Here is a 24,989-nt window from a genome sequence, read left to right on the forward strand (position 1 = left end):
GAATATTTAATCATCCCTGCTGCACACATCAGTTTAAGCAGCTTCCCCCCTGCCCCAACCCAGCATAATAAATGTGATTTCTGAACCAGGTCGGAGGGATGTATCGGAAAACTGCGACAGTATTTCAGTCCCAAGATGTAATTTGAAAGTAGATTTATATTTAGCGCAGCCAAGCAAATAAATCCGCCTTGTAATTTTGCAGCAGAAACGTGACTGTGTTCAGCACTCGCCGCGTTCTGCTGAACAGGCAGGCTGGGGAACGAAGGCAGGCGCCTAAAATATCACAGCTGGCCTCGCAGTCACCAAACGCGTTCTGCAAAGCACAAGATGAAATAACGTACTCAAACCTTCGCGGGAGCGTGCCCGAGCGGGGCGCGCCGCGCTGAGGACAGCTGAAAGTCGGACGTGCTCCCAAGAGCCGCTCCTTTCGCTGCTGGGGCGCTTTGAGCTTTGCAAGTAGAGCCCTTGCCAGGAGCGAGGCATTCAGCAGCGCCGCGGAACCACAAAGCGTTATCCCTGGAAAAATCTATCACTTGAATGTCTAAATACGCCGTCGATAACTAACACAGGACGATCTTGCAAGGTGAAGCGTATGGAAGGATGAACCCTGCAAAGTAAAAGGGGAACAGACTAAAGGTAACTCAGCTTTCATTCCATTTCTATCACAATGAGTCTTTCAATTTCTGGAATTTATCCTTTTGCCATACAGACCATTGAATAAAAATTAATGTAATTGATTAATATAAATATTACATATATTTAATATAGTGCAAACAACCGAAATACCAGCTTATTTTTGTCATTTCCTCTACCCAAACACTGAGTAATTTTCTTGTCTGCAGTCTGGGGGACAGGAATCGCTAATCGTAAGATTTGGGATCATTTATGATGTGAAAAAAAGCGCAGCATTTTAATTAGGCAATCTTTTCAGTTAATTTCACCTTCATCCAGGAGGGACGTTCCATTTCCTTCCTATGAAGAGCCACAGTTACAACAGCAGTTTTCTCTGGATGCCTTCGTATTACAGATGTTTGACTGTCAAACGTCCATGTAAAACAAGAGAAGAAACGGGCGTTTTGCTATGCTTTTTACAGTACCAGCTCTGCCACATCCTCCTCTTACCCTCCGATATTACCCTAGGCAATGCGCTTAGTACAGAAGCGGCGCTAAAATACAGTATCCAGAATACATGGCACCTCTGATGCTCAGTCCTACACACAGAAACATTATCAGAAATCACTTAAAATGACGTGAGGCATTAACATAGAAAAATATAAACGAAGCCAGAATGTCTAAAGCACCCAAATCTCTGTAGCGTTCAGGTACCGGACACCGCACAGCAGCGCTCTGCTCTGGGTTTGTGAGTTTTCACTATCTGAGGTTACTTTGTGATTCCTGTTTATTTCAGAAAAGTGAACTTGCACCGTTTACCATCCCGCAGAAGGAATCCCAAATCCTGAAGACACGAACAGCTCCTTGGACTGAAGTTTCAGGGCTGGAGATACCCCACTGAACGCGTTTCTTGATAAAGTAGGTATTGCCGGACAGGTAAATGAGAGTTGGCTTTGATAAGTGTTTCAGACTGTCACCTGCAGTCGTATCGGTTTTACTGCCTGCTAAATTCAGAGGGGTCAGGTTAGTGCAACTGGGTAACATACTGGGTCTCGTTTCCTGAACAACATTTGGAGACACCAAACAGTTTTCTGACCCTTCAGGTTTGCAAAGCCACGAAGCAGAAACTGTAGTCGAGTTCTTGATACAAACCGAGCTCTGCCGGGGTTCCGGAGGGAGAGAAGGCTCCAGGGTCAGGGCTTGTGATGCTGCTGTTTGCTAGAGGGAGGCGCGTGCCAGGCTGCACACGGGGGCTGCTGAAGGCGGTCGGAATTGGTTATTCTGGTCTTGGCTGCAAAAAGTAGAACCGAGGCGAGGCTTTCCGGGAAATCGAGGGAACAAGGCAAAGAAGTGTGTGCATGAAAAGAGAGAGATTATTTCTTTTCATGTCCCAGGATTTAATCTCCTCACAGGTTTAAAGACAAAAGATTGAAGACATCCTAACCAGGCTGTGAATCGTGAACATCAATGTGAAAAATTAAGCTCTTATTTACCAACGCGTGAGCTTATTTCTTTCAATAGAATTGGGGAAATTTTTGCTAATACAAGTACTAAACAAATGGTGAAATATATACTGGAATTATAAGAAAGGTCTTTAAATTCTCTTATATTAACAGGGATTAATACAGTCTACTGCAAAGAACTTGAATGCCGGCTAACTCTGCAGACCACTGCACTTGGTCTTCAACTCTTTTATGCACGTGCACACAAAAAAATGCCAAAATTAATGGCAAATAGCTAATGGTGACCCTAACAGACCAAGCCAAGCTTAAACAAACCGCACATTCCTATTTAAGGACATCTAAGTGGTAGGAATGGCATTTTTTATAAACAGTTTGGTTTAATCTTTAGGAGTTTAACGTACCACTTGGAACGGAAGAGCAAAAGCACACCTTTTCATACGCACACTGGAATCCGAGATCTTCAAAACCCCTAAAACCAAAAGAAGCTGTAATATACCGGCGAACGGGAAGCTCAGACCATAAGGGAAGCATTTTGCTTATACGATAATTTTGTATTGACAATATATCCAAAGAAAACTTTAAAAAAACCCACCTAAATATTTTTTACTTCCTATGTGATAATAGTAGCCCATTGCCTGAACGGCGATCTCAAGCCAACTGCAAAATTTTAAACGCACTGCGGGCAACATACTTACATTTCATGGTGTGAAAGTTCCTCCCATATCTCTGGTGCATCTGTCCTGACAATTTGCATGAGATAAAGGACTGTAACAACGCACGTCATACCCTTTTGTCCAAAAACAGGTCAAAATTCACTGGTTTCTTCTCTTGGTTTCTGAAGCATGTAACAGAGGTGGATTAAACGTGCCTTCGTACCGTGACCGCTCACGATGACCTGCGGGGAGTCCCTTAGGACGCGTCACATTAACGCTCCTGGTTGCTGCAGCAAGGTATTAAAGCTAAAGCCATGATCAGACTCGCCATCCATGGAAATTCAGTACATAATAATATATATGTAACACCAAAAAAAATTACAGAGGTAAGATGAAGTAAACTTTTTCTCCCATTTTTAATACTCAGTCTTCATATATATAATTAAACAATAGAACATCCGATCCACATAAGTGAGGACAAGAATTCCATTTTTTTGGCTTTAATGCCTCGAAAGATGTATTTTAGACATCTAAAAAATATACTCAAGCCGACCACATGAATAACTCCATTTCAAATTGTCCTGAAGAATATTATATAAAAATTTTCACTTATCAGAAGCACACACAAAACACCTCCCCCACAAAATACTTCACAGATTTCTCCAGTTCTGCATATGTTACACAGCAGTAAAAACGGGTACAAAAAAAAAAAAATCCCATCTCTCAAAAATCTTCTTTGCACGTCACTTTCTGGAGCGGTGTCCTCGGAGCCCCGCGGGAAAAAAACAGCCTCATCTGAAGCCCAAGAATTCAGCTCCCGTTTGGCATCCTAACCACCAGCCCCACCGCAGAAACCCTACCCTGCCACTTCCCGCCACCGCCTTCAGTCCCGCGAGACCGCGGCCACCTGCATCTCGCCGAGCTGCTTAAGATGAGTTCCATTTAAAACCCTAATTAACTGAAAGTTATTTAATTGGGTAAGCATAGCATGGATAATAGCTTAATACACCACCGTGAAGACTGGTTCTACTAATGTACGGCTGAAGACGAGCCCCAGGTGCGACCCTGCTGTCAGAAGCACAACGGGTACCGAACTCCAAGGACAGTCAGTTCAGAGCGAAGATGACGCATCTCATCTGTTGCTACATTTATAAAAACCAAGAAATACAAAGTGAGGGGGTTCTGAGTGTTCCGACGCTGCCATTGACCAGTCCTGAAGGCTTGTTGGGAAAAAGCAAGAGGAATGGAAAACTGAAGTCCTGAGAACTCATTCATGTTACTCTTACTTTTCACTATAGCCCCAAACCATCGGTCGGAGTAAGCGAAAGCTCCGGAGATCACCCGTTTCTACGCCCTTAACCCTCCAGCATAGTGGGGAGAAAAGTCCAATTATTTTCTTTTTGCACACTCAACCGTTCCAGCAGCCCAGCGTGTAGCGTCGAGCTGCATTAAGGTTTTCACAAATCAGTCAGCCTTTTCAAAACTCAGATTATTCTTGCTCTTACTCTGCCAGAGAGCGCGATGAACATGAGACAAAGATGCATTAACCACAAATGCGAACAGCACGTGTGAATACACAGACTGATGTATGAGATTTTGAGAAAAAGAAATTGCATTTAAAAGCACTTTAAAGATGTACATTCTTGTATTTATTATGGGTAAGAAACTAGTAAGAAATCGAGAGAGGTCAGAGAAATCTACCTCCACCCTACTCCGTATGGGAAACCAACTCTCCAGCGCAGCGCAAAGGCAGCGAGCGCGCTGCCGCCCGTTTCCAGGGAGCGCTACTCAAGGCTTTGGGTTGTTCGGCTTAGGCACATCTTCAGAAAATTCAGTGGGGAAAAAAAACAACTTGTTTTTAGACAGCTATTACAGTTTATTTCCTTTCTACAGTCATTAGGAAAAGCTGATACTGCAGCTGTAGCTAAAGCTCCCACTCTCTCCTCCTGCCCAAACTCCCAGGAAGCACAACGGGAACCTTTGCGAGCAGCTGGAAGGGTTTTTTAGCCAAAGCCAGTTCTGCTCACTGTTACACGGCTAAGGGGGAACAATCCTGGCCCCGGTTAACCCTGGTGAAAAGCAAACTACCAACAGCCTACGCAGCAGGCTGACAAACGATTTCTGTTTATCTACAGGAGGCACCCCGACACAGAGCACAGCGCCGTGCTGCTGAAGTCACCGACAGCTTACCACGCATTTCAGCTGCGAGGGTATTTACGCGGTACTCTCAGGTGGCTCTGGAAAGGACAAAACTTCATACTCTTAAGCAGTGATTTTTTTTTAGATGACGTGACATCAGCAAAGATGATGTTGGCACCGTTCTTCCATGACAGTCATCAGTGTCCAGATCACCTAGCTGTTCCTGCACGCAATGATTTTCAGGCATTGAAAGCGAAGCATTAAGCGCCATGTCTCTAAAACCACAGTTAGAAATCCTACGTATTCAGAATCCGATAAACTTAACACAAAAAACAACGCTAACAAAGACGTATCTTTGTCTAGCCACGGTCCTACAAGCACATTTTACCCTGGGCTGACACCAAGCACCGAACACATTCAAGCTGACATTTTGGATTATACAAAACCTATTTAAGAAAATGAATTCTTCTCCCTTCTACAAAACGCTGCCTGCATTTGCCTACACACACACACCTCTACACTTTTCCCACATTCCTCTGCACATTCACCCACAAAAATCTATGTTATGTTCTTACAAACAAGCTTCTCTATTCCTGTTTCCAGTCTAAATTAATACACCATATTCCTTGCCAAGGTATTTGAGATTAAGGGGGTTTTTTGATAACTGAAACTCAAGACTTAGTTTTTCCAGAATTTAATCTCTTAGAAAAATTACTTTCTCTACTTCCTCTACGATCCTCAGCTTGGGACTACACCCTGCCTACAGATGAACTCCCGGCCTCCTCTCCCTCTCCAAATAGATGTCACCTCCTGTGTTTTCCAGCAGTAGATGAGACGCATTGCAGCAGGAAAAATAAGGACCTGACCCAGCGCCAAGAGGTCCAGGAGGACCCTGAAGGTGCCATCGCCGCCTTTTATTCCTGCCCTTTCTATGGGCAGTGATATCTCAGCCTGAATGAAATACAGACAAGGTAGGAATCACTGGAATCACTGATTGATTTTTTTCTTAATTCTTTACAAACAAGGCCTATCTTCTGCATTGGAAAAGTCAATAGTTTTGAGAATGCAAACTTCACTTCTGTGCAACCAACGTGGATTCATTATGAAGCTTAAACCACCAGCTTATTTCTGAATTCTAGAGGCAACTTGTCTTTACAAATCACAAGCCAGCTAATACTGAAGAGCCCAACAAAAGAAATTCTCTTGGTGCTTCCAAAACTGTCACTAAGTGAACACACAGATTGAAGAAAACCCCTAGACAGATTCGAGAGGCTGAAGACTGACGAAATAAAGCCTTGAAGAGACTGTTACATTACTTTCCGATTTTCAGAGCGCCTTTTGGTCAAATTCTTGCACATTGCAACCAGGGTCAGGAGAACTAAGCTCTCGTCATGAAGTTGTTACAGCTACTTACAGGTGAAGCTTTCTAAGAGCACAACTAAACATAGAATAGCACATCTTTAAAGCGTATTAGTTCTGTGAGGAGATGAGGTGTCACAACAACATAAGTACACGTGAAATAAAAGGGAAATCAGTTAATGATTTTTATTAAATTTCAGTGTTTCATAAAATAAATATGGTATACAATATCAAACAGTGAGAAATAAAGCACAAGCATGAAAAGCATGGTAACGAAAGTTACACTCATGACGGTGTTTAATACTTAGCACTTTAGAAACCGTAAAGCCTTCAACTATTTACAAGCAGCAAACTATCTAACATAATTTACAGAGCTGCAGCAGCCTAGTCAAGGAGTGCTGGAAGGGGAAAAAAAAAATGGAGAGACCGCAATGGAAGACCTTCTCTTTGCTCTACCTAGTTAGCACTTTATTACGTACCCTATTTCCCCCTTATGTACACAGCTCTCTGTAACCTCCATTATTCTCAAAGTGTAATAAATTACACTGTACGGTAGTTCAGAGCTCGGTTCATCTCGAGGATGGCGCAGCGCCTTTTGCACTTCAGAGATACATATTCAAGTAACACTTCAAATAAAAGTAAACATGTGCAAACCAAAGTTATAAGCCTACACGACCCTCGGGGAGCGTGTCAAACCGGATGCAGCAGGCGCACGTTAATAGATTAAATTAGGTAATAGCTACAGAAATGTATTCAGAAGTCTAGCTGGGGCCAAAAATGAGAAACGGGAATATTAAAAAAATGGAACCGAACTGCAAATATACCCTGTTACCACAGACAAAAATTTAATCTGCTGAAACACAAAGACATTTAAGGTCATAACTCAAGATTTAATATTTCAACATGAAAAGAAATCCAAGCCGTTCGACTTATTTGGGCTTTTGAAACAAATGCAAATGTCTCTGTTTAAAAATTGCTTTTAAATGAGAAAAATGAATCAATATATTAATATATCACCCAAAATAAAAAACATAACACACTCTTCATTTTTAGAGCATGCTGCTCATTCAGAATAAAGACAGGACAAAGAAAGTAGAATTACATTTCATGATGTAATAAAAACATTAAAATTTGTGATCATTAAGTGCACCGTTGTACAGGAGTAGCGTGCTCAGAGTGGAAATGTTCTTTACCTACCCAAATCCGTCTTTATTAAAGCAAACAGATCTTCAGGACACCACCTGAAACTGAAATCAGTAATAACTGTGCTCCATTCAGCTTGCCTTAAGTTTCAGTCAGGCGTATTCCAACTAGTAGCACCTGTGTTCCTCTTCATGATTGTATTCCAGAAATCTTTAAATTTGTGAGCAATTTTTTTTTAAAAAAAGACTGGCTTTTGCAATCCTTGCAACGCTTATCCTAAACAGATACAGCAAGTAAACTCTGTTCTGAGCAGCACAAGTTGGGGCTTTTTTCAGAAATCTGAGAGCTGGACTTACGTTGGCAGTAGAGGCGGTACAACAATGTGATGTATTAAACAGTTCCTCAAAAAGGTCTGAAAGGAAGATTTCCCTAAAGACTGTTTAAAAAACCAAACCAAGCCAAAACCAAACCACTTCACCCAAGATCTGTTCAATCCTTCTACTGAAGTTCAGAGCTTGCCAACTTTAAGAATGACAGGAAAAAGGAGGGAACGAGGCGGAGAGGAAACAGAACTAAATTATTCCCGATTTGTACCGACGAAAAGCTTCAAGTAAAAGGAAATCCACTTGTTAAAGATCTTGCTACATGCACAGTCCCTCATCAGTTGAAAGCCACAGTAGTTAGCGTTGGGTGTAACAGCAGATTTATCATTCATAAAAAACACTGGCAATGTTCCTTCATTCTCAGTAACTTGCATCCACGGTTTCTGTTTAGAAGCTTCTTAAAAAACGTTTATGGTTCTGCACATTTCATACCAAACTGGAGGAAAATGGTAAACGTGTCTTCTTTCGACGCAATCCTGTTCAGCAATCTTCTCCCCCAAAATTCAGTGTCATTTACGAGTCTGAGTCTTCTTTGGCACTGCAGGTCGCTTGGCTTGCCACAAGTGGTTATGAATAGTGAGAGCATCCACACTGACAGACATAGTTTTGGCTGGAATCACGTTAAACTGTTTTCTGTCCGAACTGTACTTATAAAGTTTGTCAATCATTTTCTTGGTGATGCTCTTTGGCCCCGTTCCAGTCAGCTTGTAGATTTCTTCAGTGTCAGGATAGTAGCAATAAAGTGCTCTAAACTGGCAGCCAGCATCACGGAACAAAATGATGTAGTGGTTGGCATCACATTTCTCTAGTTCCTGCATTAAAAATAAACAAACATACACGTAGATTGTTCACAGTGAAAATTCCCATATTATGCCAAGCTTTAAGCCTCCACATAGAGTTGAATAAGTGTTTGAAGTTTTTTGAAACACAGGATGAGTAACTATGATTTTCCGTCCTTCTATAAACTTACGAGTCGAATTCTTAACACAGGATGATGTTTTCCACAAGTCCATACAGCCATGGGATGTAAAGGATTCTCACCACAGGTGCATTTTAGAACATGGCATTCACTACAACGCATCGGTGGGATTATGAAATGAGCATTACAGATACATCTATTGTGAGCGCATGAGTAATGTTGTATTTTAATGTTTACCTCTAATATGGAATTCTTATGTGGTTCATTCACTTTTCCAGCAAGACAGCAGTGAGATATAGCATTGTGAATAATAGGTTTGTTTGATTTGCTGCTGGGTTCCTTAAATAATTTCGGACCTAAGGAAAAAAAATAACTAAAAATTATTTGCCCTACATTTGCAAAGATTTTCATCCATCAAAGTGAAAAAAACACTTACTTTTGGAGATATTAAACAGAACAAAATACACCTGACAGCTTCTCAAAACCAGCAATGTGTCACCTCAAATACAGCACAGCTTTTCATGACCTGCTATTCATAACAAATGCTCAGACTAAAACAAAATCGTCACCTGTGTATTCTGCCACTGAAGCAATAGAAGACGCTGTTGAAGCATTCTCCCAGTCTCTTTCTGTGTTTCTGCTAGGATTTCTGCTCAGTATTGGTAAGGACTCCATCGATTCAACTCTGTTGGGGGAAAAATAATAATTAGTAATAAGATATGCCAAGATTTGGGGTTGTTTCCCCTCCGACATTAAATCAATTCACCAGTCACTGGCCCTGAATGACTTGCCTATTGGCAAAGAGCCTATTGGCCCTTTTGCTTCTCCAAAACAGTCAGATTCTCCCGCTTAGATTATCAAAGAAAAATTCTATTATTTCTCTGGGAGAAAACAAAACAGAATTGCAAGTTTGTACAAAGCATCGGAGTCGGCGGCCACACGCAAGAGAAATTAATTCACTAGTTACTATTGTGCCTCCATGCCAACAAACCGAAGCAGACAACACTGAATCCCAACACTCTGTCATAACATAGTAAAAGAATAAAAAATTTAAGATGAAGGCTCTTTACCTCTGAGACGGCGTGCCACCAGAGTGTACACTTTCAGGTTCAGTTGTTGCTGCTGAGGCCAAAGAAAGACTGGAACCAGATTGAGCACTGCTCAAATTATCAGCTACAAAATAAGAGAGAAAATGTGAAATGCATTTTGTTAAAGCAGATTTGCAGAGTCAGTGAGAGCGAACAAATCAAAATTCTTACGTGTGGAAGAGCACTTTGTCCCTGAATCACTGTAAGATTCTTCACGATGGACCGACTTTGGCCTGGGTTTTTTAGGCTTTGATTTGGGCTTTCCAAGCCCTTGCTCTTCCAAAATTTGCTGCTGTTTTTTCCTTAGATATTCTTGCTTGATAAGTTCCCTTCGAGCCTTCTCCTCTTCTTTCCGTATTCGGTCCTCCTCAGCTTTGCGACTGAAAAGCAAACACGACATTATATTCAACACAGAATAATTTTCCTCATCTTAAAGATACAAGGAAGTATTCTTTGCCACATGTTATTACCGAGCTTCGTCTCGTTTTTGTTCAACTTCAGCCTCCAACTGCTGTTTCCGAATCCGAGCCTCCTCAGCTTTCCGCTGCTGTTTTAAAAGGAATGCTGCACGTTTTTTCGCAAGCTCATCTTCTGCTTTCTGTTCATCCTGAAAAATACATAGGGATAGAGAGTTTTAAAGAATAGAAGGAAACACATTATGCTGGACATCACAAGATTTCTGAGAATTCCAGGAAGATTTTAGGAAAACAAACTATTACTTTTGGTAATCTTTACATTTTTAGAATTGATGAGTGAAAATCAGAACTGTATTGAACTTCTTGCATGGCCTAACCAGCACAAAAACCTTCTAGAACTGCAAAGTACAATGCAACTACCATGTGGGCACAAGTAATTCCAGGATAGTGATAACCTTTGAGTCAATATTTATCACACTATACAAAAGCAGAAGTCAAAGTCACTGAGATTGAGACAGCCTAGCTCGATTTTTACAATAATCATTGCTAAGCACGAATCAAGATATTAAATGTTCCGATAGCAGTTCTGAACTACACTACAAGGAGTAGACACATATTATTTACTTGCATCCAACAGCTGTACAACTAAACTCTCCACCAGAGTGCTTGACTTTTAGGCTGTTAGACTGCTCAAAATCAGAGCAATTCACGTGCAGATGCAAAAAAAAAACCAACCCCAGTTCAGACTCTCAGCTCCCTGACAAGTTTCAAAACCCACTTGGCAGACTTCTACTGGATACCTCTGTTCCACTGGAATTTTTTCTTTCAGTTGATGAAGGTTCACAGAAAGTTGGGAATTCAAACCAGTAAATTCTTCCCATTGCATTCTGCGATTCTTCTGAGCTAAGTTTTTACATGTTTGTATGTTTGTCTGTTTCTCAGACAGAAAAAAGCCAAAGAGGAAAAGAAGAAAAGCAAGGTTAATCCTGGTTCCTAGGACAGTTAACAAGAGCCAGGATTTCATACATTAAGTCAAAAACCTTTTTTCTCCACAAGCAATTCTTTTCCAATGCAGTTGTGTTTTTTCAATCCTAATTTTGCAACCAGACCGCACTGCTTTCCACCAGAAGACTGAAGAATGAAGTGGAAAAAAAGAAGTTCTAATGCTGGGCAAATGCGTAACAATAACCAAATATACAAAGGTAGTATATTTACCTTGAAGAAAAAACCCACACCAGACTTCTGATCACCTTCACTAATGATATCGGTAGAACTATCCTGGTTTTCAAGTTCTCCTTCATCTGGAGCTTTTAAGTCAGACAAGTCCACTTCAATGAGATTAGCCTTGCTTCTCAGTGGCTCGTCCACTGGGACGTTTTCTTTTCCTGAGCCATCGGAAGAATTCAACCCTGTTTCCTTGAAGCTGTTATTCACCTCTCTGCTCATTTCAGAAATAATATTTGCATCTTTGGAGGTGGAGAGAACAAGTGCCCGTTGATTGCTCTCATCATGAAGCCTGTAGGTATCAAAGAAACACTTTTCTTGGGAACCGCTTCCATGATCAGGACTATTTTCCAAGCTGATTTCTGTTGGTGTCTTTGACAAGCTATTGGATGGAAATGGTCTCAAATGCGGTAAGGTTTCTAGACTTGGCGTTGGGGTTTTAACACGTGCTGAGTTTTGTTGCCTGTCTTTAGTGACTTTCAGATCAGCAGGTCTTCCTGATCGAGGACTCCTTCCTTGACCAAATCGAGGTGGTTTACGCAGACTGTTCATTCCAGTTGGAGACAGAGGCTCAACAAAATGAATTGATGGTTTTACCTTTTGGTCCTGAGAGTTACTTCTGGTTCCTGGTGATGGCACTGTTGGAGATTTCATAAGGAGTTCCTGTTGCTGAGAAATCTTTAATATAGCCTGCTGAAGCGTACTGATTGTTTCGTTTAGTTTTTCAATAGAAAGATCACATTCATTTATATCCACTTCCGTAACACTGTCTTCTAGGAGGGCAACAGAAATAATTTTACTTTTTTCCAAATCATGTATAGCAGCAGAGTCTTTCTGTTTATGTTGCTCAGCAAAGGCCATGCTTTCTTGCATTTTTACTTTTGTTACTTCTTGAGAATCATTTAGTGTTTCTTCCCTCTCCTCCTCTTTCACGAGAAACTCCTCGGATTTGGAACCCAAAGAAACGTCATCTAAATCCTCACCATTGTGCCGAGAATATTCTTTCGCAAAATGTTCTGGTTTAAGTGGCTGTGGAACATCAGGAGATTTCCCTTTTTTAACCACATGCAAGAAAGCTGCCTTGCCCAATTTTAGTCGCTGCCTTGCTGATAAGGCTTCCATCTTCTTCTTCTGAGCTTCTATTGCCCGTCGTTTCTCTTCCAACTGCATATGAAGCTGCACCAATTCAGAAGCTAAAAGATTAACGTTATCTTTATTTTGTCTGTTGGGGCTTTGTTCTCGCTTTTGTTTCCACGTGGTCAGTGGTGCTGGGCAGCTTTCTGATCCATCTGGTGTGGTCTTTTGTGAACTGCTTGTGCTGGACTTTGTTTCATAGCTATTAAGTCTCTGAAGCTTTCGTTCTGCAAAACTGGTCATTCGGACACTCCCACTAGCCATCGACACGCTGCTAACTTGAGAAATGGTACTCAAACATGGGCTGGAGCGTCCGCTAGCATCATCCTTATCTTCATGTTCTTTTACTTTCATATCTTCTTGCAATTTTGCAGATTCTTCCTCACCAATGTATTTAGCGACCAGAGGATGGTCATCTATTACTACCAAATCCTGGTCAGCATCTTCTATGTCTAAGAGATCTGAATCAGAGTCCTGTCTCACCATAGCCCATGTGGTATCTGGAACATGCGAACTGAGACTTTTCACATAACTTACTTTACTTGCTATGTCATCATCGGATTTAGCAGCATGAAGAAAAAATCCTCCAGTGGACAGCTCCTGAGCGGAGGGATCTAAACTGCTACTGGCCAAAGGTCTGGAAGCTTCTAACCCTGCCTCCACCAGTGCCACCGACTCTGCAGTACTAGCATCTGTAACTGCAGTGAAATCAGAACTAGAAATTGGAGTAAAAGTCCTATTGAGGTCATGGTCACCATGACTGCTGTTTGTTTTCTTGCGGATCAAAGACAAGTGTCCCTCATTTAATCTCTTTGTTATAAAACTCCTTTGTTTCCCCTCCCCACATTCATCCTCCTTATTGATTATCTGTTTTTCCTTTGCTGGTTTTAGAACGGCAGGCATTAAAGGCTCCAAGTAAAAACTGTCTGGTTTGCCTTCTGAAGCCTCGCTATTTGTTTTCGGAGACCAAGCAGTTGCAACTATGCTGGGCACCCTGGCTGATGCATTCTGCAATTCGAGATCACCACGGCTTGGCCTTTCTTCAGATCTGATTATTGCGATAAGCTCTTCATCTTCATCCTCGATTTCAACGTTGTTCAGCAAGCTCTTCCCATTAGTTTTCGTTGCTGGAGGATGGGGCTGATTTTTTGGAGTTACATTAACAATGTTTGAAGCAAGACTGTCTTTGCTGATGGATCTAGCCAGACTAATGCTATCACCAGACCCAGGGTCCACATCGCTACTGCCAGAATGATGAAGAGCAAATGGTGTTGGCTGAGACAGAGGCCTAGAAAAGATAAGAGCACACTGACACTTAAGCACGAAAAGTTACAGTATGTTGAACTAAGGGTCATGATACAGACAGATAATATTTTTGCTCCATTTGGAAAATATATCCTGTATCAAAAGTGACCAGAAATACTACACAGCAACTTCAGATACTCAAATTTTCAACAGTGCTTCCTGAAAACCATGTTTAAAGTATTTTCAAAGGCAACCCTAAAATCAGTCATCTCTGAAAACATACATTAAAAGAAAACAAAATCAAGCGACTCTTGGTCCAGTGGTAAGGAAGTGATGCCACATTAACACAATGGAATTGTTACAGTATCCTCTCATTAAACAGTATTGTAGTACTTAAATGCGTCTGTTACCTGGGTTTCCTCTCTGGCCATGCAAGAACCGAACCTCGCGGCTGCCCGTCAACACGGGTCAGAGAATTGGAACGATGCCGATGACCTGAAATATTTTTTTAAAATTGTTAAAAGTTTAGAAATGGCCTTCAAACTACTACTTTTATTTTATTTAAGAGCAAACATAATAAACTCTTTCACCAAAAGGTGGCAGCAGAAAATAGATTTGCTGAAATATTAACCTAAGACAGTCAAAGTCTGAAAAAAATATACTGAAGAGTGGCCACATATATATATCTGACTGTTGGATTTCCAAACATGAAACTGCTCAATTTGCTTTCCCTGCCAGCCCCGCAGCCATTAAAAAGAAAAAAAAGAAGTCCTCATCGCACACTGCTAGAGCCTAAGCAGTTCATATGTTTGGTTGGTACCTTAGCTGATAAAAGAAAAGGAATTCTGAGCATCTCTGTGCAAGTATAAAACCCGGATTGTCAGTATTTTAAAAAATTGTTTAAGCAAAAATCTGTCAAGTACTAGAAAGTACTAGAGTGAGTTTGTCACTCTGATGACAGTCTTACTTCCTAAGAGTTTTGCTAGTCTTACGAACATTTGACAAGTGGCTTTTTCCTTTCTTTTCACAGAACTGACATTATTAATTTCTTGCATTTGAGATTCTGAGAAATAAGCTCATTTGTGAGATGAAAATTTAAAATCCAGTAACTTTCTTACAAGATCTTTAAAATCTTTTAATGCAAACAAAGATGATTTACTCAAACTAAACACACTTAGCACTTGGCTGACTGCAGAGTTTAGTTCAATTCTAGATCATTCACATGTATGAACTTACGTTTTCATTCATCACTGTATCAACATAGATGGTCATTGACTGTTGAAATGCAAATTTAAGGCAGGCTTACCAGGGCTGTCTTCTCCCTGTAAAGATTTTTGTTGCTTTTGTCTCAAGGGGAGCAGCGGATGGGAAGGGCTGAAGGCAGGGCTTCCTCCTTTGCCGCTAATTCAGAAGAGCAAAAATTCATTAGTATAACTGGTTTTTTTCTTTAATGAGAGATATTATATATTTGCAAAGTGATACTGGTAATAGTTACCCCTGTCCTGTTTAAAACACAATAATATATTCATTTTAATGTTAAAGAAATTACTTCAAGAGCTCTTTACATGTAACAATACAAAAGTAAACCTACTACCCAAAATCAAACTGTTTTAAGTTTCTAAATACAGCAGATTTAAAATTTAGCTTATGTAAATAGTACATTAGATACAAAGTTAAGGCTGAAATAACTTATTGGTTGCCATCAAACTTGGGTCAGCTGAAAAACCTTGTCATCAACCTTCTTGTACATTAGATCCTATTTAAGTTTGTTTACCTATCACCATTTGTAGAACACAGTGAGTAAAGATGAGCTGCTTGAACAGTTTTCACGTTTCACACCCTTCTCAAAATAGAAGTTAGAGCAACTTCTTCTATCATGCAGTGGTGACATTTACTGGTGGAGCTTACTGGCGTTTGCCAAGCCAAGATCAAACACAGCACTGCAAAGAGTTTCTCTGAACTCGAGAATTGAGAATATTTTAGAGACTGACTGCACACAACTCAAATTCACTCAGTTTGCAGCAAAATCGGAACGTTTTGCAGCAGAAGTTCCTAGGTTACCCAAACAGAAGCATAAATTGAAGATTAGACTAAGCAACATGGAAACAGACTTACAGATAGTCAGGCTCCTCAGGGTGCAGGTAGTATCTGTTGCAAGCTTCAGGGCCTGACTGAGCTGAGGGCTGCAAGTCTGCTGGACTCACGCCAGCAGGGCTAGCCATGAAACTTCGCTTAGTTGCATTGGAAATAGGAACCGGTGGACGACTGCTCTTCTGCTGCAACACTGCTTTAACTGTGCATATATTTGTAACGTTAACACAACTTACACTAGCCATTAAAATAACCAAAGAGAACAGCAAGTTTTCAGGTCGCAGTACATTAGAATGAAAACTTTGTGACACGTCACTAAAATGAAACCGTAAATACTAGTCTTTATTTAAAATATGTATCTTATGGTGACCTTAATGGAAAGAAAATTATAAGTAAATTAGGGAAAAAAATACCTATCTCATTCAGAAAATTAGAACTCAAGTTGATCTAGGGCTAACTTTCCTTCCATTTTTCCATTTTTATTGCTTTCAAAGGTCCCCAGCAAGCAGAAAGTTTGGATACAAACAAAATTCCGAAGGAAACACCACTGTGCAACAGTTTCGTTGTAATGTAAGTATGTTTTAAATGACATGCTAACATTTATCAAGAATTAAAAACTTACCATCTTTTATTTCCTGAATATCTCTTGGTTGTACAAAGTCTGGTTTGACATTCTCAAACCACCAGAAGAGTTCCGCAATGTACACCATGACGTTAGGCTAAAACAGAAAAAAAACCACACCTCACAATAACAAAACGCTTATGATTTACACACATTTTATTTAAAAAATACATCCTTCATTATGTTTCTTACCTTTAAAACCAAAGGAGCATATAACATGTCCTCCAGTGTGAGGTAAAAGCATTTGTTTAGATATTCATTTGAGAACTCTCTCAGAAGTTGAATATTATAGAGGCTGTCTGCAATTGATGTTACCTCCTTCAAACAAATATCTAGAAAGGTGAGAAAGACAAGTAAGTTATGACACTATTCCAATGTATTAACCTTCCATCCACAGCTAACAGAAACACTACATACAGGAACTTCACAGACTGCTTACACACCATATTTAATATTTCTTGGCTACCAGTGACATTTCTCTACCTGTTAAATACTAGAGGGATAGGAAAAGGAGGAAGAAAACCACAGATAAAACAGTATCAATTTTGCATTCATTGTAGAACCCACAGAGGAGTCTATCACAGCGACAGAAAAGGTAAGAAGGCTACAAAAAACACACACGGTGACAAAATACAAAAGCAATTAAAACCAGAGGTCTTGATTTGCAAATAATAAAAGGTTACTCCTAGGATTCACAGTGCTGGTTCCTTCTGAAAACATTCAGGAGCTCTGCAAGGTACAACATATCTGAGAATTTAAAAACCAATACAAAATTGATTTGTTGAAGCTGATTGCAACAAGGACATTGAATTACTGAGAAAAAAACATTTCCTAGGAAAAAGAACTCACTTTTGCAATGCTGAAGAGTGACAATTGCTGAAGACTGGGAAAAGCTATTTTAAAATCTAGATTTTAAAATGGCATATTATGTACTCTTACAGAAGGACAGGAGAATTATCAGCTAACAGTACTGGGCATGTGTTCCTTTATTATGGTCTATTGAAACCAAGCTCAGTTATTTGAGCAAAGAAAGTCATATCATCTAGATCTATAAAAGAAAGGCTTGTTTTGCAGCTCATAAAATACAGAGCAGAGCCTTCTAAATACAGTAAATAAAAAACCAAGATCAAAGAGTGGTTACTTTTTAAATACACTGATGCAGATTCCATATGGGACCTGACTAACTTGCTGTAGTCCACTACCTGTTAGATGTGTCGCATTTTGATTTGCTAATGCATTTCTAGTTCAACTTTTAAAGATTGAAGAAATGTTTATTATTTTGGGGTGTTTTTTTTTTTTAGAAGCCTTTATTACATACCGTCTAGTTTCATTTGCTCTGGACAATAGTAGTGTATCACAGCTAGAAGAGCAGCACCATCGCTACCATCCTTCATCAAATCTTCAAGCAAAGGAAAATAAGGTAGTTGCCTGCTTGAAAGGTGGTCTCTTCGGTAACGCACCTAACAAAAGAAAACAAGTGTTCATATGATGCTAACAAAAAGAAAAGAAAAAAATGAGAGAAAAAAAATGAATTCTTGTTAAACACTGAAAACTCTTTTCAGTGGATCCTTTATAGCATTCTGCTCAAGGTCAAGAACAATTTACAAGGTTATACTTTTCTCTCAATGGAAGCCAATTCTGAAGAATACGGTGCTTCCCTTTTAATCATTCTCCTCATATCTGGAAGCAATCTGTGCTGCTGAATTCCTAGCTTCATTCACACATTTTCACTTATTACAAGCATTTTAAGTCAAAATGCTTCCCCAAAGATGCATGAATGCAGGAGATCCAAAGAAAGAGACACAGATAACTACATGGAAACACTTAAAGCTTTGGGGGGAAAAAACCAAAAGAAAACAAAGCCACACACAGCAAAAAATAATTCAGATGAGCCAGCGATTTTGCATACGTTACGTACATCCACAGACTTGCCACCATGTCCAGACAGCAAGGTTCTCTGAGAGATTCAGAACATCGTATGTCTGGCAAGCCAGTATACACTACTGATGTGTTGCACAAGAAAAATAACATGGCCTTTCCCAAAAATGGTCAGCAAGAAGAGCAAGCAGGCCTTTTAAATCAACGGCAAAACTCTCCTTGATTTCAGTATGGATCAAGATCAAACTCTTCCAAGAGTCCTCTCCTTCGAGAGTCGGCTGGACAGGGTGCTGGGCCATCTTGTCTAAACTGTGCTCTTCCTAAAATGGTTGGGACTAGATGATCCCCAAGGTCCCTTCCAACCTGGGATTCTGTGACTCTGATTCTTCTCCAAACCACCGCCTCGCCCTCACACAATGTGGAGCACAGGTGCAGAGTAGCTAAAGCCTGTTGACTAAAGGACAGACCTTGGCATTGCTTCTTGCAACTTTTGCAAGAAAAGTTTTAGTGCTGGTATTTCCTAGGCATCCACACACCAGCTAGACTGCAAGGCTGTATCTAAGTTTGAGCAGCAAAGTGATCAGGCAAGCAAAAGAACAATACACTTCAGAGCCCAGCAGAAAAACCTTTCCATGTTGGAAAACTTTTACACTTTAGCACATTAATATCACATAGCATCTAACTATCCTGAACGATGTGCTGGCCTAACAGGCAGATATACAGAGACTGTATTTAATCATCAGAGGAAAGCTGGATTTTACCAATAGTACCATACACTTTCCAAGACAACCTGGGAAAGCTCTCTACACAAACACGCACATACTCCTATGTGTTGGTTTAGGATGGCACAGGCTGAGAAAAAAATCTGTTCGAAGGAATGAAGATCATTTATAATCAGAGCAATAAGAACGGGCTTCATTTATTTTGCACAAACATAAACTTGCTGCGTTAAGATTCCCTGGCAAAGGGAAGCACCTCTAAAAGCTACCTCTATATGTTAATGCTATTTTCCCCTCTCTTTTTACCAGGTACAAATTATTTTTTTTTCCCCAGCCTGGAGCACTCCACAAATATGTAATGGAACGTGAATCATACTGTACCACACGAGCATATTCCACTGGTTCCAGCATGCAGTGCGATATGGCATGCATCAGATCAGGCTTACACAAAAAGAAATAGCGAGATATGCAATGGTGATTATTCAAACAAGAAACACAAACGCATTAGCAACATCCATCACGCACTGGAAATGTGGTCCTTAAGTCTGATAAAATAAGTATGCACACTAAGGTGAACTGGTTAGCTTAAAAGGTTCATCGTTTATCCGCTTAGTCAAACTAAGCATGCTACAGACAAACTTCAGAAATTTCTTTCTGAACTTTAATTCCTCCTGTATTTAAAGTAGATACAAACAGTTCCTTTCCATTAGGCTTAAGTGTTATTTAAGCCGACTACAGTCAATATTGTGAACTAAAATCTAGAAGAATTCCTTGTTTATTCTAGCTTTAGTGAAAACAACCCACAAATTTATCATCAAGGAGGGTTTTTTATGGATTTAATTTAACTCCTTATTTTTTGCTCAACCGTTATCCTCTTCAAGTCTTTTTTGCTAAAAATTCTGAATTATTTCTTATATTCTAAGCAGAGTTTTGTGGTTTGCTCCCCCGCCGTGCACACAATTAGTGACGTTTGTATGCATTAAAGTGCAGAAATGGGTGCTACTGAAATAGAGATAACTCTATATTTAAAAAAAAAGTGTCACAAAAGAAAAAGGAAATACAAAAGTGACACAGTGGGACAACTACTATGGAGACCGCAAGATCTGCCAGTAAACCAGTGTAATCTAAGCGGTACTGGACTAGCAGCGAGATAACCTCTGGTTACTCCTTCCTTTACCACCAACTTGCTCAACGATAGCCTGCAAGTCAATGCCAGTCCTGTAGTTTCTTCTACTCTCACCCAGTCGTCTCTTTAAACACAACATAAACCTACTCAGCTTCCTCGAAAGGCTATCAAATGTACGCCGCAAACACAGATGTGATCTTTAAGCACGCTAGAATGTAAGCGATAAGCACTGGGGCAAGACTTCATTACGCACGGGCACAGGTCATTAAGTGAGGCTGGAAGGTAGGGCTCTGCTGCAGGTTTTATTAGCTTGCAGGTCCCCACTCGAATTTCCTTTATTTCAGACATTTAAAGTTTTTACTGCAGTCTGTTATTTGTTTGAACCAAATGCAAGGATTGAGGCAGAGGAGTGGGACTGAGCTCTCTGTGGAAAGAAAGAGACTGTGGGGACAGGCGACTGCCCGATCACACTGGCCTCTTCCAAGTGCACTGCTCTCTGGGATTTGCAACTGAGACAACAGCTCTCATCTTCCCAGAGAGAAAAGGAAAACCACCAAACCCAGCAAGAGCAGGACAGAGGCTATCAAGGCTAAGGAAAGCAGAGGAACAGAAAAATCTCTGCAAGTTGAAATAAAACCAGGAAACTCAGCCAAAAGCAAGCAGGCTTGTACGCTCGAAGTACAATTTTATTTTTTTTTTTAATATAGTGGAATTGATATTCCATTGTCACAGTTCACCATAAAGAAAATAAGTATTTTGTCCTGCTATACAAAATGTTAATTCTGTCCTTCCTCCCATTATGCTAGCTTCAGTCTCATTATTTTACCATACAACTCCAGCAACTGTTGTAACAGGTCCAGACTGGTTTGTCAAATCTTCTAACCCCATCTCAGTGAATAACGGTGTTCTGGCTTTGACAGATTTACAAACCTGTGCAAGAGCATTATTTAATGAACTACCGCAAACATCCAGGTATCTTAACTATGGATTCAAAGATTAAGCAACCATTTAAACCGACCAGCTTTTATATCACCTTAGTGCTGTGATCAATTGCCTACTCACAACAAAAATAGTAAATGCAACCATTTCAACTGCTGTTAATTTTCTAGGTTTTTTGCTGCTACTCCATACCCCTCACTCCTGCACTGTGGAAACACTTTTGAAATGCTGTAAAGTGATTATGCTGTATGCTGTACAGTATGCAAAAGTCATGTTATGAAAACTGATGACCCAAAAGCTCACACAGTTTGGTGGTGGTTTTTTGTTTGTTTTTTTTTTTTTTTTTCCAAAGACCATCTAAGAAGCATTGTAATGGAAGCAAACATTCTGGAGAAATTTAAAAAGCCATGATTTTGTGGATGACAACTGGTGTAAAAGTAGTTCACTTACAGGTACTAATTTCCAATACCATTTGGAAGGAGACTGCTCAGGAAGCAAGGAAAGGAATGTAGGAATAGGAAAGGAACATCAGCAATGCAAGTTAAAAGCAGTAATACTTAAATGCACTTCAGCAATAAACACTTTCATGTTTTAGAGGAGTTGTAGCCTAGAAATTTAGATGCAAAAATATTTAAACGAGAACCAAAAGTCAATAGCGAGGCAAATGGTTAAAGGGACCCTTCAGACCACACATTGACTTGTAAATTAAACAGCTCTCAGCCCCTCACCATTGAAGGATATTATTTTACCTTTGCCACTAACAATTTAGTTAGCCAACTGTGCCTCGTTCATGTCTCACTATTATCCACCTTGCACAGCAATGCCAATTTGAGGGAAGAACACAGCAGTTTTTCTTAAGGCTTCATCAGACCTTAAACTGGGAGTTCAGAGAGCTGATATATATTACATTTGAGAAAGAGCTATTCACCAGAAATGAAAGTGTACTATATTTTGCAATGTTAGTGCATTGTGACATAATTTCAAGGGAAAAAGGTGGAAAAAACTACATGCACACATGTAACATTTGAATGCCAAGAGTATGCTTATTAGGTAGAACTTGAATAAGCCTCTGAATATGCATTAGACAATTAATCCATGCAAAATGAATACGCCCCAAGAGCTTTCAAAATATGTATGTTGTGCTGTGAAAGCTGAGTCATATTTACCTATGTAAAGTTGATACAAGTTATTTTAAGTTGAAACAAGTTATTTGAGTCCAACTGAAACACACAGGAAGGTCAGAAGATACCAGTGGGCTTGAAAGGTAAGGAAGGGCACTGATGACAGACACAAAATGAATTGCATGCACAAAATCTCAGGAGTGTCAAGAACCAGATGCCTCACATTTCTTTGACAAAGGAAATACTGAGATTGTTTATATTTAAATCCATTAATTATCAATACATGAAATCACAACTCAAGACAAATTTGTTTTACCTTTTGGTGCCCTGGACTTTCCATTAGCTGCTGTTTTAATTTAATCTCTTTCTCTGTTATCTCTCTCATTTTAAGGTTCACCTAAAAGGGCACAGAATAGAAAAGATAGTAAAATACATCTGAATAGATGTTTCCGCAAGCCAAGTTTTCTCCTTCCTCCCTTTACTTAATGCTCAATTCATTCTACAAACATAGAAATTTCACCGAACACTGTGTTAGAACAGCTTTCAAGACCAACTCTCTTACTAGCAGTAGCTATAATCACAACAAGGGAATCATGGGTTTGCAAAGGAGACGTTCTCTTTGGAACGTGACTCTGTTGTCACCTGAAAGGGCTTCAGTAACTTTACCTCTACCCTTAGAAAAGTTCCAGTATTTCTGTTAAATGTATTCAAGCTAGACAGAATTAAGTCTATCCTGTTATTTAGCATGAAGTGATACTTCACAATAAAAGAAAAACCCACAACAACAAAAAAAAGGAAAAACCCAACACAACCCCCCCAAAAACAAACAAAACCCCTCATTCAGCTCATCTGAAAATAAAGAACCCCATTTCTACAGTTTTCCTAATTTAGTTCTTAATTATTTTTAAATTTGCCTTGAAAAATTGATGAGCTTTATTACACCATCCCTAAAAAAAGAGAAATTGCATTTCCCTGCTAGTCTGATTCTCTTTCCCAATGCATATGGAAACCTTGGGAGGCCAAGCAAGAAGATGAAATCAGAATACATTGCAGTAATAAGGGAATCAAATACCATTAATAATAATCTGTATTAGGAGGATATTGCTCCCAACTACCGTCGGACTTGAGGTAACGAGCAACAACACAGTCATTAAAGCAGTTCTCTTCATCTGAGGCAGAAAAGATGACAGAAATGCCCAGGTACGAAAGATTAAAGGAAGACACTCATCAGAACCTTCTTAAAAAAATCTGAAAAGTGACAATATAAAACAGGCATGCTTTTCTCAAAATAGGTTTTACCTTGTTAATCCAGAAAACCATTGCATCCTCCAAATCATAGGGCAGTTCTTTTGAGGCACTGAATGTAGAGAAACGCTTGACACTAGCAACCACCTTCTCAATGCTGATCATTTCTACAGTATAGGCCATCATAAGAGCATCAATCATTGCCATATGAGAACTCTAAAAGAAGAAAACAATGAGTATTGAAAAATAAAACCCTTTAAGAAAAAAAATATATATTCTAACTGTGTTTAAAATGGAAAATTCCTGACGTTAGTGACCTAGAAATTAAGAGCTTTTCATTCCATTAACTATTTTAAATAGTGTTAAATAAAAAGATCATTAGGTGGATTTAATTAAGCTAACCATTTTGATTGGTGCACAGCCCAGATCAGACTCAGACACAGGTGTATCATCACTCTCCATGACGTAAATCCCTTTTCGAGACAGAGCCTGGATCACTGACTGGTGTCCCTGCAGAGCAGCCACCTGATCTCCCTTCAGAATGAGGCTACAGACACGACAGTACAGCTCGCTGGACAGCAGCAGCTTGATGACGGGTGGTTTAATATGTTCTTGCTCATATTGATCTATGTAAAATGGGTCCTTCAGCTCCTCTGGGACATTATCTGAAACAACGAAGAGAAGTTTCAACAAGCGGCACTATTAAGGCATCAGTTATGAACAAAAGTAAACATTCTTACTTTCATTCAAAGATAGCATATGAAAGGACAAAAAAAATGAAGCACAAAAAATACCGAATGTAATTAAATCTGCAGTTTCATATTGCAAATGGTTTTCAATAGGTCTCTGTGCTTAAATTTTAATTAAGTAAAGCATATATAATTGGCTCCTGCCATATAAATACTTCAGTAAATATCCTATACGTTACCAGTTAGCTTTCTCAAGACACCGGAGTCCCTTTCAAGAAAGTACTTCAGCATCGACAAAAGTCCCACTGACCTCGACGCACCTCTAGTGGTTTCCTTGAGTAAGGCCCAGCTTAATCAGAATGATACACCATCACCTCTACTAGTTAGGGCATATTATTAGTATTTTCACTTTATTTGGAATTAGAAATCGTTCCCTTAGATCACAGACTAAAATGCTCTGTGTATCAGATGGGCAAAGTATATATATCTTCAAGGCAAAGTTTACAGCTACTTCAAGCAATTCCCAAGCCATCTGTGCACAGCAATTAAATAACCGCAATGCTCCGTCACTATGAGTGGCCGGCCAAACGTTCTCACACTGAAAAAGAAAACTAAGCCGCATATTTCTTGGTTCTAAACTGCCAAAGTTCATAGAAAGACCAAAATATCTGACCAAAACTGTGAGCATCTTACAAACTGTTTGCAGTACAACCGAGTCTCCAGTGAGCTGATTGCCTGTTTTTGAAGACAAGAGAATCGAAGCAAACTATTGCAGCTTTTC

General features: G+C 39.8%; 1 protein-coding gene across 2 annotated transcripts in view; it reads right to left on the minus strand.

Moving 5' to 3' along the window:
- Positions 1 to 6,397: 6,397 nt before the first annotated feature.
- Positions 6,398 to 24,989, minus strand: part of CAMSAP1 (calmodulin regulated spectrin associated protein 1) — a 29,541-nt gene continuing 10,949 nt past the window's right edge. The window contains exons 3-19 of one of the 2 annotated variants that reach the window (XM_064468453.1): positions 23,922 to 24,184; positions 23,574 to 23,735; positions 22,591 to 22,671; positions 21,604 to 21,636; positions 17,810 to 17,951; positions 16,684 to 16,823; positions 16,492 to 16,588; positions 15,894 to 16,071; positions 15,085 to 15,179; positions 14,189 to 14,273; positions 11,391 to 13,821; positions 10,230 to 10,366; positions 9,931 to 10,139; positions 9,742 to 9,844; positions 9,241 to 9,356; positions 8,909 to 9,027; positions 6,398 to 8,564 (exon numbers count right to left, since the gene is read on the minus strand). In XM_064468453.1, the coding sequence (XP_064324523.1) occupies positions 8,262 to 8,564; positions 8,909 to 9,027; positions 9,241 to 9,356; positions 9,742 to 9,844; positions 9,931 to 10,139; positions 10,230 to 10,366; positions 11,391 to 13,821; positions 14,189 to 14,273; positions 15,085 to 15,179; positions 15,894 to 16,071; positions 16,492 to 16,588; positions 16,684 to 16,823; positions 17,810 to 17,951; positions 21,604 to 21,636; positions 22,591 to 22,671; positions 23,574 to 23,735; positions 23,922 to 24,184 (4,694 nt within the window). In that variant the 3' untranslated portion in view covers positions 6,398 to 8,261. The remainder of the gene's footprint in view (positions 8,565 to 8,908; positions 9,028 to 9,240; positions 9,357 to 9,741; positions 9,845 to 9,930; positions 10,140 to 10,229; positions 10,367 to 11,390; positions 13,822 to 14,188; positions 14,274 to 15,084; positions 15,180 to 15,893; positions 16,072 to 16,491; positions 16,589 to 16,683; positions 16,824 to 17,809; positions 17,952 to 21,603; positions 21,637 to 22,590; positions 22,672 to 23,573; positions 23,736 to 23,921; positions 24,185 to 24,989) is intronic. The other variant, XM_064468454.1, reaches the window with a different exon arrangement.

This window comes from Phalacrocorax carbo, chromosome 18 (genome assembly GCF_963921805.1).
Source record: "Phalacrocorax carbo chromosome 18, bPhaCar2.1, whole genome shotgun sequence".
In the NCBI taxonomy this organism is placed as follows: Eukaryota; Metazoa; Chordata; class Aves; order Suliformes; family Phalacrocoracidae; genus Phalacrocorax; species Phalacrocorax carbo.